A 12,178-nucleotide genomic window follows, 5' to 3' on the forward strand; every position below is an offset into this window, starting at 1 on the left:
ATTCCTGATTTTTCCCAAAATCCCCATTTTTTACCCCAAAAGCGAGCTGTATTTCCGCGCCCCGTCCTGCTCCAAGCCTCTCTCCCCTCAGGATCTCCAGGCCCATTTTCCCTCACAAAATCCCCATTTTTCACCCCAAAAACCCCATTTTTTACCCAAAAAACCCCGTTTTCCCTCAAAAAAACTCCATTTTTCCCTCACAAAACCGCATTTTTCCCTCACAAAAACCCCATTTTTCACCCCAAAACAAGCTGTATTTCCGCGCCCCGTCCTGCTCCAAGCCGCTCTCCCCTCACGATCTCCAGGCCCATTTTCCCTCACAAAATCCTCATTTTCCACCCAAAAAACCCCCATTTTTTCCCCAAATTCCCGATTTTTCCCAAAATCCCCGTTTTTTACCCCAAAAGCGAGCTGTATTTCCGCGCCCCGTCCTGCTCCAAGCCGCTCTCCCCGCGGGATCTCCGCGCCGGCAGCGTCGGCTCCCTGGTCACGGTGGAGGGAATCGTCACCCGCGCCGGCGAGGTGCGGCCGCTGCTGCGCGTGGCCACCTACAGCTGCGACCAGTGCGGCGCCGAGACCTACCAGCCGGTACTGGGACAAACTGGGACAAACTGGGATGGACTGGGAGGGGTTTTGGGGTGATTTTGGGGGATTTTGGGGCAGTTTAGGGGGGACTGGGATGGTGTCAGTGCCACCCACAGCTGCGACCAGTGCAGGCCTGAGGCCTACCAGCCGGTACTGGGACAAACTGGGATGGACTGGGATGGACTGGGATATACTGGGAAGGGTTTTGGGGTGATTTTGGGGGATTTTGGGGCAGTTCAGGGGGATTTTGGGGAGTTTCGGAGGGACTGGGATGGTGTCAGTGCCACCCACAGCTGCGACCAGTGCGGCGCCGAGACCTACCAGCCGGTACTGGGACAAACTGGGACAAACTGGGATGGACTGGGAGGGGTTTTGGGGTGATTTTGGGGGATTTTGGGGCAGTTTAGGGGGATTTTGGGGAGTTTCGGAGGGACTGGGATGGTCTCAGTGCCACCCACAGCTGCGACCAGTGCAGGCCTGGAACAAACTGGGATAGGTTTTTTAGGGAATTTCAGAGTTTTTTGGGGAATTTCAGGGTTTTTAGGGAATTCCAGGGGTTTTTTTGGGATTTCAGGGGGTTTTTGGGGGGATTTCAGGTGGATTTTTTAGGGGGATTCCCTGAATTTTTGGCGTCTCCCCTCACGGGTCTCCGGCCGCGTTTTCCCGCCTTTTCTGAGGGGCGCTTTCGGGGACCTTTTTTGGCCTTTAGGGGGATTTTTTCATGGATTTGAGTGGAATTTTTGGAAAGTTTGGGTGGAATTTTGTGGGATCCAGGCCAATCTTTGGGATTCCAGTGGAATTTTTGGGTGGATTCTGTGAATTTTTGGGGTCTCCCCTCACAGACCTGTTCTTTTCCCGCCTTTTCCGAGGGGGCCTCGTCTGAGTGTCTGGGGGGGTGGATTTGGATGGATTTTTTGGGATTTGGGTGGATTTGAATGGAATTTTTGGAAAGTTTGGGTGGAATTTTGTGGGATCCAGGCCAATCTTTGTGATTCCAGTGGAATTTTTGGGTGGATTCTGTGAATTTTTGGGGTCTCCCCTCACAGACCCGATTTTTTCCCGCCTTTTCCGAGGGCCTCGTCTGAGGGTCTGGGGGGGTGGATTTGGATGGATTTTTTGGGATTTGGGTGGATTTGAATGGAATTTTTGGAATTTTTGGGCGGAATTCAGGGGGGTCCAGGCCAATCTTTGTAATTCCAGTGGAATTTTTGGGTGGATTCTGTGAATTTTTGGGGTCTCCCCTCACAGACCCCTTTTTTTCCCGCCTTTTCCGAGGGCCTCGTCTGAGCGTCTGGGGGGGTGGATTTGGACGGATTTTTTTGGGATTTGGGTGGATTTGAGCAGAATTTTTGGAATTTTCAGGTGGAATTCAGGGGGATCCAGGCCAATCTTTGTGATTCCAGTGGAATTTTTGGGTGGATTCTGTGAATTTTTGGGCTCTCCCCTCACAGACCTGTTTTTTTCCCGCCTTTTCCGAGGGCCTCGTCTGAGCGTCTGGGGGGGTGGATTTGGATGGATTTTTTTGGGATTTGGGTGGATTTGAATGGAATTTTTGGAATTTTCAGGTGGAATTCAGGGGGATCCAGGCCAATCTTTGGGATTCCAGTGGAATTTTTGGGTGGATTCTGTGAATTTTTGGGCTCTCCCCTCACAGACCCTTAGGCCGCGTTTTTTTCCCGCCTTATCCGAGGGGGCCTCGTCTGAGGGTCTGGGGGTGGATTTGGATGGATTTTTTGGGATTTGGGTGGATTTGAATGGAATTTTTGGGAAATTTGGGTGGAATTCAGGGGGGTCCAGGCCAATCTTTGCGATTCCAGTGGAATTTTTGGGTGGATTCTGTGAATTTTTGGGGTCTCCCCTCACAGACCCGATTTTTTCCCGCCTTTTCCGAGGGCCTCGTCTGAGGGTCTGGGGGGGTGGATTTGGATGGATTTTTTGGGATTTGGGTGGATTTGAATGGAATTTTTGGAATTTTTGGGCGGAATTCAGGGGGGTCCAGGCCAATCTTTGTAATTCCAGTGGAATTTTTGGGTGGATTCTGTGAATTTTTGGGGTCTCCCCTCACAGACCCCTTTTTTTCCCGCCTTTTCCGAGGGCCTCGTCTGAGCGTCTGGGGGGGTGGATTTGGACGGATTTTTTTGGGATTTGGGTGGATTTGAATGGAATTTTTGGAATTTTCAGGTGGAATTCAGGGGGATCCAGGCCAATCTTTGTGATTCCAGTGGAATTTTTGGGTGGATTCTGTGAATTTTTGGGCTCTCCCCTCACAGACCTGTTTTTTTCCCGCCTTTTCCGAGGGCCTCGTCTGAGCGTCTGGGGGGGTGGATTTGGATGGATTTTTTTGGGATTTGGGTGGATTTGAATGGAATTTTTGGAATTTTCAGGTGGAATTCAGGGGGATCCAGGCCAATCTTTGGGATTCCAGTGGAATTTTTGGGTGGATTCTGTGAATTTTTGGGCTCTCCCCTCACAGACCCTTAGGCCGCGTTTTTTTCCCGCCTTATCCGAGGGGGCCTCGTCTGAGGGTCTGGGGGTGGATTTGGATGGATTTTTTGGGATTTGGGTGGATTTGAATGGAATTTTTGGGAAATTTGGGTGGAATTCAGGGGGGTCCAGGCCAATCTTTGCGATTCCAGTGGAATTTTTGGGTGGATTCTGTGAATTTTTGGGGTCACCCCTCACAGACCAATTTTTTTCCCGCCTTTTCCGAGGGGGCCTCATCTGAGGGTCTGGGGGTGGATTTGGATGGATTTTTTGGGATTTGGGTGGATTTGAGCAGAATTTTTGGGAAGTTCGGGTGGAATTTTGTGGGGTCCAGGCCAATCTTTGGGATTCCAGTGGAATTTTTGGGTGGATTCTGTGAATTTTTGGGCTCTCCCCTCACAGACCCGTTTTTTTCCCGCCTTTTCCGAGGGGGCCTCGTCTGAGGGTGGATTTGGATGGATTTTTTGGGATTTGGGTGGATTTGAATGGAAATTTTGGAAAGTTTGGGTGGAATTTTGAGGGGTCCAGGCCAATCTTTGCGATTCCAGTGGAATTTTTGGGTGGATTCTGTGAATTTTTGGGGTCTCCCCTCACAGACCCTTAGGCCGCGTTTTTTCCCGCCTTTTCCAAGGGCCTCGTCTGAGGGTGGATTTGGACGGATTTTTTTGGGATTTGGGTGGAATTTTTTGTGTCCAGGCGGATTTTTTGGGTTCAAGCCGATTCTTTTGGGGCGATTCTTGGAGTTTTTGGGGTTTTTTTTCCCCTCCAAAGATCGAGGGCCCGACTTTTACGCCGCTGCTGCTCTGCCCGAGCCGGGAGTGCCAAACCAACCGCTCGGGGGGGCGGCTCTACCTGCAAAGCCGGGGCTCCAAATTCATCAGATTCCAGGAATTACGGATCCAGGAACACGTGAGTGAGGGGGGGATCCCCAAATTCCTGATAAATCCCCAAATTCCCAAAAAATTCCCCTCAGGAAGCGCCGAAATCCCCTCAGAAACGGCTCCGAAACGGCGGCCGGGGCCTTCGAAATCGGCTCTTAAAAATTGGCTCGAAATCCGCGGAATTTTTTTGGGAATTGTGGATTTGGGAGGTTCTCGGTGAGGGGGGGAGTTTGAATTCCTGATGGGAGAAAGGAAAATCCCCAAAAATTCCCTCAGGGAACTCCAAAATCCTGGAAAATTTCCCTCAACTTGGGTTCAAAATGGCGCCGGTGGCTCTGAAACGTCCCAAAATTGTCAGGAATGGCCCCAAATCTCCCCAAAATTGAAGTTAATGTCCCACAATTAATTTATGTTAATTAGTTAAGAAATAATTTAAAAATTAATTAAAAATTAATGTTCTAAAAACATCCCGAATTGTCCCCAGATGTCCCAAAATGACCCCAAACGTCTCCAAATCAGCCTAAATGTCCCCAAATCAGTTTTAATGTCCCCAAAATGTTTTCAAAATGTCCCCAAATCTCCTGAAATGTCCCCAAATCTCCTGAAATGTCCCCAAATGCCCCCAAATGCCCCCAAGTCCCCCTGAAACGTCCCCAAATGTCCCCAAATCCCCTGAAATGTCCCCAAATGTCCCCAAATCCCCTGAAATGTCCCCAAATGTCCCCAAATCCCCTGAGATGTCCCCAAAATGTCCCCAAATCCCCTGAAATGTCCCCAAATCCCCTGAAATGTCCCCAAATGTCCCCAAATCCCCTGAAATGTCCCCAAATCCCCTGAAATGTCCCCAAATGTCCCCAAATCCCCTGAAATGTCCCCAAATGCCCTGAAATGTCCTCAAATCCCCTGAAATGTCCCCAGATGTCCCCAAATCCCCTGAAATGTCCCCAAATGTCCCCAAATCCCCTGAAATGTCCCCAAATCCCCTGAAATGTCCCCAAACCCCCTGAAATGTCCCCAAATGTCCCCAAATCCCCTGAAATGTCCCCAAATCCCCTGAAACGTCCCCAAATGTCCCCAAATCCCCTGAAATGTCCCCAAATCCCCTGAAACGTCCCCAAATGTCCCCAAATCCCCTGAAATGTCCCCAAATGTCCCCCCACAGTCGGAGCAGGTCCCCGTGGGTCACCTGCCGCGCTCGCTGCCGCTGCACCTGAGCGGGGCCAACACGCGCCAGGCCCAGCCCGGGGACCACGTCAGGGTGACGGGAGCCTTCCTGCCCCTCCTCAGGGCGGGGTACGCACAGGTGGCACAGGTGAGTCCTAAATACACCTGAAACACACCCAAAATACACCTGAACACACCTGGGGACACCTGGGGATACACCTGGACACACCTGGGTACACCCAGAGCTCACCCTGAGCTCCCCTTCCTGCCCCTCCTCAGGGCGGGGTACGCACAGGTGGCACAGGTGAGTCCTAAATACACCTGAACACACCTGGGGATACACCTGGGGATACACCTGAACACACCTGGGTACACCTGGGGACACCCAAACCTCACCTGGACACACCTGGACACACCCACACCACACCCTGAGCTCCCCTTCCTGCCCCTCCTCAGGGCGGGGTATGCACAGGTGGCACAGGTGAGTCCAAAATACACCTGGGGATACCTGAAATACACCTGAACACACCTGAACACACCTGGGGATACACCTGGGTACACCCAAACATCACCTGGACACACCTGGACACACCCTGAGCTCCCCTTCCTGCCCCTCCTCAGGGCGGGGTACGCGCAGGTGGCACAGGTGAGTCTGAAACACACCTGAAACACACCCAAAATACACCTGGGGATACACCTGGACACACCTGGGGACACCTGGGTACACCCAAACCTCACCTGGGGACACCCAGAGCTCACCTGGGAACACCTGGACACACCTGGGCACACCCAAACCTCACCTGGACACACCCAAACCTCACCTGGACACACCCAAACCTCACCTGGACACACCTGGGGACACCCAGACCTCACATGGACACACCTGGACACACCCAGAGCTCACCTGGGGACATCCAAACCTCACCTGGGAACAACCACACCTCACCTGGGTACACCTGAACACACCTGGGCACACCCAAACCTCACCTGGACACACCTGGGGACACCCAGAGCTCACCTGGACACACCTGGGCACACCCAGAGCTCACCTGGACACACCTGGGGACACCCAGAGCTCACCTGGGCACACCTGGACACACCTGGACACACCTGGGGACACCCAGACCTCACCTGGACACACCTGGACACACCTGGACACACCCAAACCTCACCTGAGAACAACCACACCTCACCTGGGCACACCCAGAGCTCACCTGGGTACACCTGGACACACCTGGACACACCTGGGCACACCCAGAGCTCACCTGGGCACACCTGGACACACCTGGGCACACCCAAACCTCACCTGGGGACACCCAGAGCTCACCTGGACACACCTGGGCACACCCAGAGCTCACCTGGACACACCTGGGCACAGCTGGACACACCTGGACACACCTGGGGACACCCAAACCTCACCTGGCACCCAAAACCCTCCCCAACCTTCCCCCAAAATCCCTCATTTCCCCCCAAATCCATTTTTTTCTCCCTAAACCCCGTTTTTTTTTACCCAAAATCCTGTTTTTTTCCCCCAAATCCTGTTTTCCCCCCAAACCCCATTTTTTTTCCCCAAAATCCCTGTTTCTTTTTTTCCCCAAAACCACATTTTTTCACCCCAAACCCAATTTTTTTCCCAAAACCTCCATTTATTCCCTCTAAACCCTGGGTTTTTTTCCCAAAATCCATGGTTTTTTCCAAAACCCTGTTTTTTTACCCCAAACCTCATTTTTTTTCCCCCAAAATCCCCATTTTTCCCCTTAAAATCCCTTTTCCCAAAAATCCCCGTTTTCCCCCCAAAACCCCATTTTCCCCGCAAAATTCCATTTTTTTCCCCAAAACCCCATTTTCCCCCCAAAATCCCATTTTTTTCCCCAAAACCCCATTTTTCCCCCAAAAATCCCCATTTTTTTTCCCCAAAATCCATTTTTTTTTTCCCAAAATCCCATTTTTTCCCCCAAAATCCCCATTTTTTTTCCCCAAACCCCGTTTTTTTCCCAAAATCCCCGTTTTTTTCCCCAAAAATTCCCGTTTTTTTCCCAAAAACCCCTTTTTTTTTCCAAAAATCCATTTTTTTTCCCCAAACCCCGTTTTTTTCCCAAAATCCCCGTTTTTCCCCCCAAACCCAGGGGCTGCTGTCGGAGACGTTCCTGGAGGGGCATCACCTGGCCAAGGTGAGCAAGAGCGAGGATGAGGAGGGCGAGGCCGAGCTCAGCCCCCAGGAGCTGCAGGAGATCACGGCCGGACGTGAGTTTGGGGAGAAAAAACGGGATTTTGGGAAAAAAGGGGAATTTCTGGGGAAAAAAGGGAATTTTGGGGGAAAAAAGGGGATTTTTTTGGGGAAAAAGGGAATTTTTTGGGGAAAAAAAGGGAATTTTTAGGAAAAAAGGGAATTTTTGGGGAAAAAAGGGGAATTTTTTGGGGAAAAAAGGGGAAATTTTGGGAAAAAAATGGGAATTTTGGGGGAAAAAAGGGTTTTTTTAGGGGGAAAAATGGGATTTTGGGACAAAAATGGGGAATTTTTAGGGTAAAAAGGGGAATTCTGGGAAAAAAGAGGAATTTTGGGGGGAAAATGGGATTTTGAGGGAATAAAGGGGAATTTGGGGTTAATTTCAGCCAATTTTGAGTCCGTTCCGCCCAATTTTGGGTCAATTCCATCCAATTTTGGGAACTTTGAACCCCTGAAATCCAATTTTGAGTCCGTTCCACCCAATTTTGAACTCCTCAAATCCAATTTTGGGTCCATTCCACCAGATTTTAGGAATTCCGAGCCCATCCCAGTGGATTTTGTGCCGATTCCCGGGATTTTGGGTCCATTTTATGGGATTTTGGGTCCACTTTTCGGGATTTTGGGTCCATTTTTCCCGATTTTGGGTCCATTTTTCCCAATTTTGGGTCCATTTTTCCCGATTTTGGGTCCATTTCCCAGGATTTTGTGCCGATTCCCAGGATTTTGGGTCCAGTTTATGGGATTTTGGGTCCATTTAATGGGATTTGGGGTCCATTTTTCTTGATTTGGGGTCCATTTTTCCCGATTTTGTGCCGATTCCCGGGATTTTTGTGCCGATTCCCAGGATTTTGGGTCCATTTTTCCAGATTTGGGGTCCATTTTACGGGATTTTGGGTCGATTTTTCCGGATTTTGGGTCCATTTTTCCCAATTTTGTGCCGATTCCCGGGATTTTGGGTCCATTTAATGGGATTTTGGGTCCATTTTACCGGATTTGGGGTTCATTTTTCTGGATTTTGGGTCCATTTTATGGGATTTTGGGTCCATTTTTCCGGATTTTGGGTCCATTTCCCAGGATTTTGTGCCGATTCCCAGGATTTTGGGTCCATTTTATGGGATTTTGGGTCCATTTTACCGGATTTGGGGTCCATTTTTCTGGATTTGGGGTCCATTTTTCCCGATTTTGTGTCCATTTTTCCAGATTTTGGGTCCATTTTACCGGATTTTGGGTCCGTTTTTCCCAATTTGTGCCGATTCCCGAGATTTTGTGCCGATTCCCGGGATTTTTGTGCCGATTCCTGGGATTTTGGGTCCATTTTTCCGGATTTGGGGTCCATTTTTCTGGATTTTGGGTCCATTTTTCTGGATTCTGTGTCCATTTCCCGGGATTTTGGGTCCATTTAATGGGATTTTGGGTCCATTTTATGGGATTTGGGGTCGATTTTTCCGGATTTTGGGTCCATTTTATGGGATTTTGGGTCGATTTTTCCCGATTTGGTGCCGATTCCCGGGATTTTTGCCATTCCAGAGGGGGATTTCTACGGGCGCCTGGCGGCCTCCATCGCCCCCGAGATCTTCGGCCACGAGGACGTGAAGAAGTCGCTGCTGCTGCTGCTGGTGGGGGGCGTGGAGCAGAACCCCCGCGGGATGCGCATCCGGGGTGAGCCCCAAACGCCGGGAAAACCTGGGAAAAACACCGGGAAAAGCTGGGAAAAGCTGGGAAAACACCGGGGAAACACCGGGGAAACACCGGGAAAACACCGGGAAAATCTGGGAAAAAATCCCGGAAAAATCCCCGGGAAAATCGCAGAAAAATCCTGGGAAAAATCCAGGAAAAATCCTGGGAAAAACCCTGGAAAAATCCCAGAAAGATCCTGGGAAAAACTTGGGAAAAATCCTGGGAAAAGTCCTGGGAAAATCCTGGGGAAAATCCCAGGGAAAATCCGGGAAAAGTCCTGGGAAAAAACCCCGGAAAAGTCCTGGGAAAATCCGGGAAAAGTCCTGGGAAAATCCTGGGAAAAGTCCTGGGAAAAATCCGTGAAAAATCGCAGGAAAATCCCCGGGAAAATCGCAGAAAAATCCTGGGAAAAAACCCTGGAAAAATCCTGGGAAAATCTTGGGAAAAAATCTCAGGAAAATCCCGAGAAAAATCACAGGAAAATCCTGGGAAAAATCCCCCAAAAACCCTGGAAAAATCACAGGAAAAACCCGGGAAAAAATCCTGGGAAAATCCGGGAAAAAATCCTGGGAAAAATCCCAGAAAGATCCTGGGAAAAACGTGGGAAAAATCCTGGGAAAAGTCCTGGGAAAATCCTGGGAAAAGTCCTGGGAAAAATCCGGGAAAAACGTGGGAAAAATCCTGGGAAAACCGTGGGAAAAATCCTGGGAAAAGTCCTGGGAAAATCCGGGAAAAATCGCAGGAAAATCCCCGGGAAAATCGCAGAAAAATCCTGGGGAAAACACGGGAAAAGTCCTGGGAAAAACACGGGAAAAAATTCCAGGAAAAACACGGGAAAAATCCTGGGAAAAATCCAGGAAAAGTCCTGGGAAAATCCTGGGAAAAATCCAGGAAAAGTCCTGGGAAAATCCTGGGAAAAATCCCAGGGAAAATCCGGGAAAAGTCCTGGGAAAAAACCCTGGGAAAATCTTGGGAAAAATCTCAGGAAAATCCTGGGAAAAATCCCAGAAAAATCCCGAGAAAAATCCCAGGAAAATTGCAGGAAAATCCTGGGAAAAATCCCCCAAAAATCCAAGGAAAAATCACAGGAAAATCCCGGGAAAAAATCCTGGGAAAAACACGAGAAAAAACTCGGGAAAAATCCCGGAAAAAATCCCCGGGAAATGGGGAGGGAGGAGGGCGCTTATCCCAAATTTTCCCCGCATTTTTCCCATTTTCCCTCAGTTTTTTCCCATTTTCCTTTGTTTTTCCCCCATTTTCCCGCTCTCATTCCCATTGTTTTTTCCCATTTTTCCCATTTTTCCCCCATTTTCCCGCTCTCATTCCCGTTGTTTTTTCCCATTTTTTCCCATTTTTCCCATTTTCCCCCGTTTTCCCCCCATTTTCCCACTCTCATTCCCGTTGTTTTTTCCCATTTTTCCCGTTTTTTCCCATTTTTCCCATTTTTCCCCCATTTTCCCGCTCTCATTCCCGTTGTTTTTTCCCATTTTCCCCTCAGTTTTTTCCCGTTTTTCCCATTGTTTTTTCCCATTTTTCCCATTTTTTCCCATTTTTCCCCCATTTTCCCACTCTCATTCCCATTGTTTTTTCCCATTTTCCCCCATTTTTCCCCCATTTTCCCGCTCTCATTCCCGTTGTTTTTTCCCATTTTTTCCCCATTTTCCCGCTCTCATTCCCGTTGTTTTTTCCCATTTTCCCTCAGTTTTTTCCCATTTTTCCCATTTTTCCCATTTTTCCCATTTTTCCCATTTTTCCCATTTTCCCCTGTTTTTCCCCCATTTTCCCGCTCTCATTCCCATTTTTTTTTTCCCCCCTCAGGGAACATCAACATTTTACTGATGGGAGATCCCGGAGTGGCCAAATCCCAACTGCTCTGTTACATCGACCGGCTGGCGCCTCGCAGTGAGCCTTCATCTTCATCCTCATCATCATCCTCACCTTCATCACCTTCATCATCCTCATCTTTATCTTTATCTGTATCCTCATCTTCCTCATCTTCATCGTCCTCCTCATCTTCCTCATCTTCCCAACTGCTCTGTTACATCGACCAGCTGGCACCCCGCAGTGAGCCTTCATCATCATCATCATCCTCACCTTCATCATCATCTTCATCTTCATCATCCTCATCTTCCTCCTCCTCCTCTTCTCCTCTCTCGTTTCTTCCTCCCCGTTTTCATCTTCCTCCTCCTCGCCGTTTTCTGCCTTTTTTTCCCATTTTCCATCATCCCAAAATCCCAAAATCCCAAAATCCCAAAATCCCAAAATCCCATTTCTGAATCCCAAAATCCCAAAATCCCAAAATCCCAAAATCCCATTTCTGAATCCCAAAATCCCAAAATCTCATTTTCCAATCCCAAAATCCCATTTCTGAATCCCAAAATCCCATTTTCCATCATCCCAAAATCCCAAAATCCCATTTTCCAATCCCAAAATCCAATTTTCCAATCCCAAAATCCCATTTTCCCATCCCAACATCCCAAAACCCCATTTTCCAACCCCAAAATCCCATTTTCCAATCCCAAAATCCCATTTTCCATCATCCCAACACCCCAAAATCCAATTTTCCAATCCCAAAATCCCATTTCCATCATCCCAAAATCCCATTTTCCCATCCCAAAATCCCATTTTCTCACCGTTTTTTCTCGTTCTTTCACCGTTCTTCACCGTTCTTTCACCGTTTTCCTTCATTTCTTCACCGTTCTTTCCCATTTTTTCACCGTTTTTCACCATTCTTTCACCGATTTTCATCATTTTTTCACCGTTTTTCCCCGTTTTTTCACCATTTTCCCCCATTTCTCAGTGTTTTTCTGTATTTCCAGGTCAGTACACCACTGGCCGTGGCTCCTCAGGCGCCAGCCTCAGCGCCGCCGTCCTTCGCGACCCCTCCAGCGGGGAGCTGACCCTGGAGGGGACACAAACCCCGACACCCCAAAACCCCAAAATCCCATTTTCCCATCCCAAAATCCCATTTTCCCATCCCAAAATCCCATTTTCCCATCCCAAAATCCCATTTTCCATCATCCCAACGCCCCAAAATCCCATTTTCCAATCCCAAAATCCCATTCTTTCACAGTTTCTTCCCATTCTTTCACTGTTCTTCACCATTCTTCACCATTCTTCCACCGTTTTCCCCCGTTTCTTCACCGTTTTTCCCCATTTT

At 48.9% G+C, this 12,178-nt stretch overlaps 1 protein-coding gene across 1 annotated transcript in view; it reads left to right on the top strand.

Moving 5' to 3' along the window:
* The window catches only part of MCM7 (minichromosome maintenance complex component 7), a 30,966-nt gene that overhangs the window by 4,303 nt on the left and 14,485 nt on the right, over window positions 1-12,178 (top strand). Inside the window, exons 5-10 of the mRNA XM_058828474.1 lie at window positions 408-588; window positions 3,841-3,978; window positions 5,113-5,262; window positions 7,241-7,358; window positions 8,869-9,000; window positions 10,837-10,920. Of these exons, the coding sequence (XP_058684457.1) occupies window positions 408-588; window positions 3,841-3,978; window positions 5,113-5,262; window positions 7,241-7,358; window positions 8,869-9,000; window positions 10,837-10,920 (803 nt within the window). The remainder of the gene's footprint in view (window positions 1-407; window positions 589-3,840; window positions 3,979-5,112; window positions 5,263-7,240; window positions 7,359-8,868; window positions 9,001-10,836; window positions 10,921-12,178) is intronic.

The sequence above is a fragment of the Poecile atricapillus genome, assembly GCF_030490865.1.
Source record: "Poecile atricapillus isolate bPoeAtr1 chromosome 36 unlocalized genomic scaffold, bPoeAtr1.hap1 SUPER_36_unloc_2, whole genome shotgun sequence".
Taxonomy (NCBI): Eukaryota; Metazoa; Chordata; class Aves; order Passeriformes; family Paridae; genus Poecile; species Poecile atricapillus.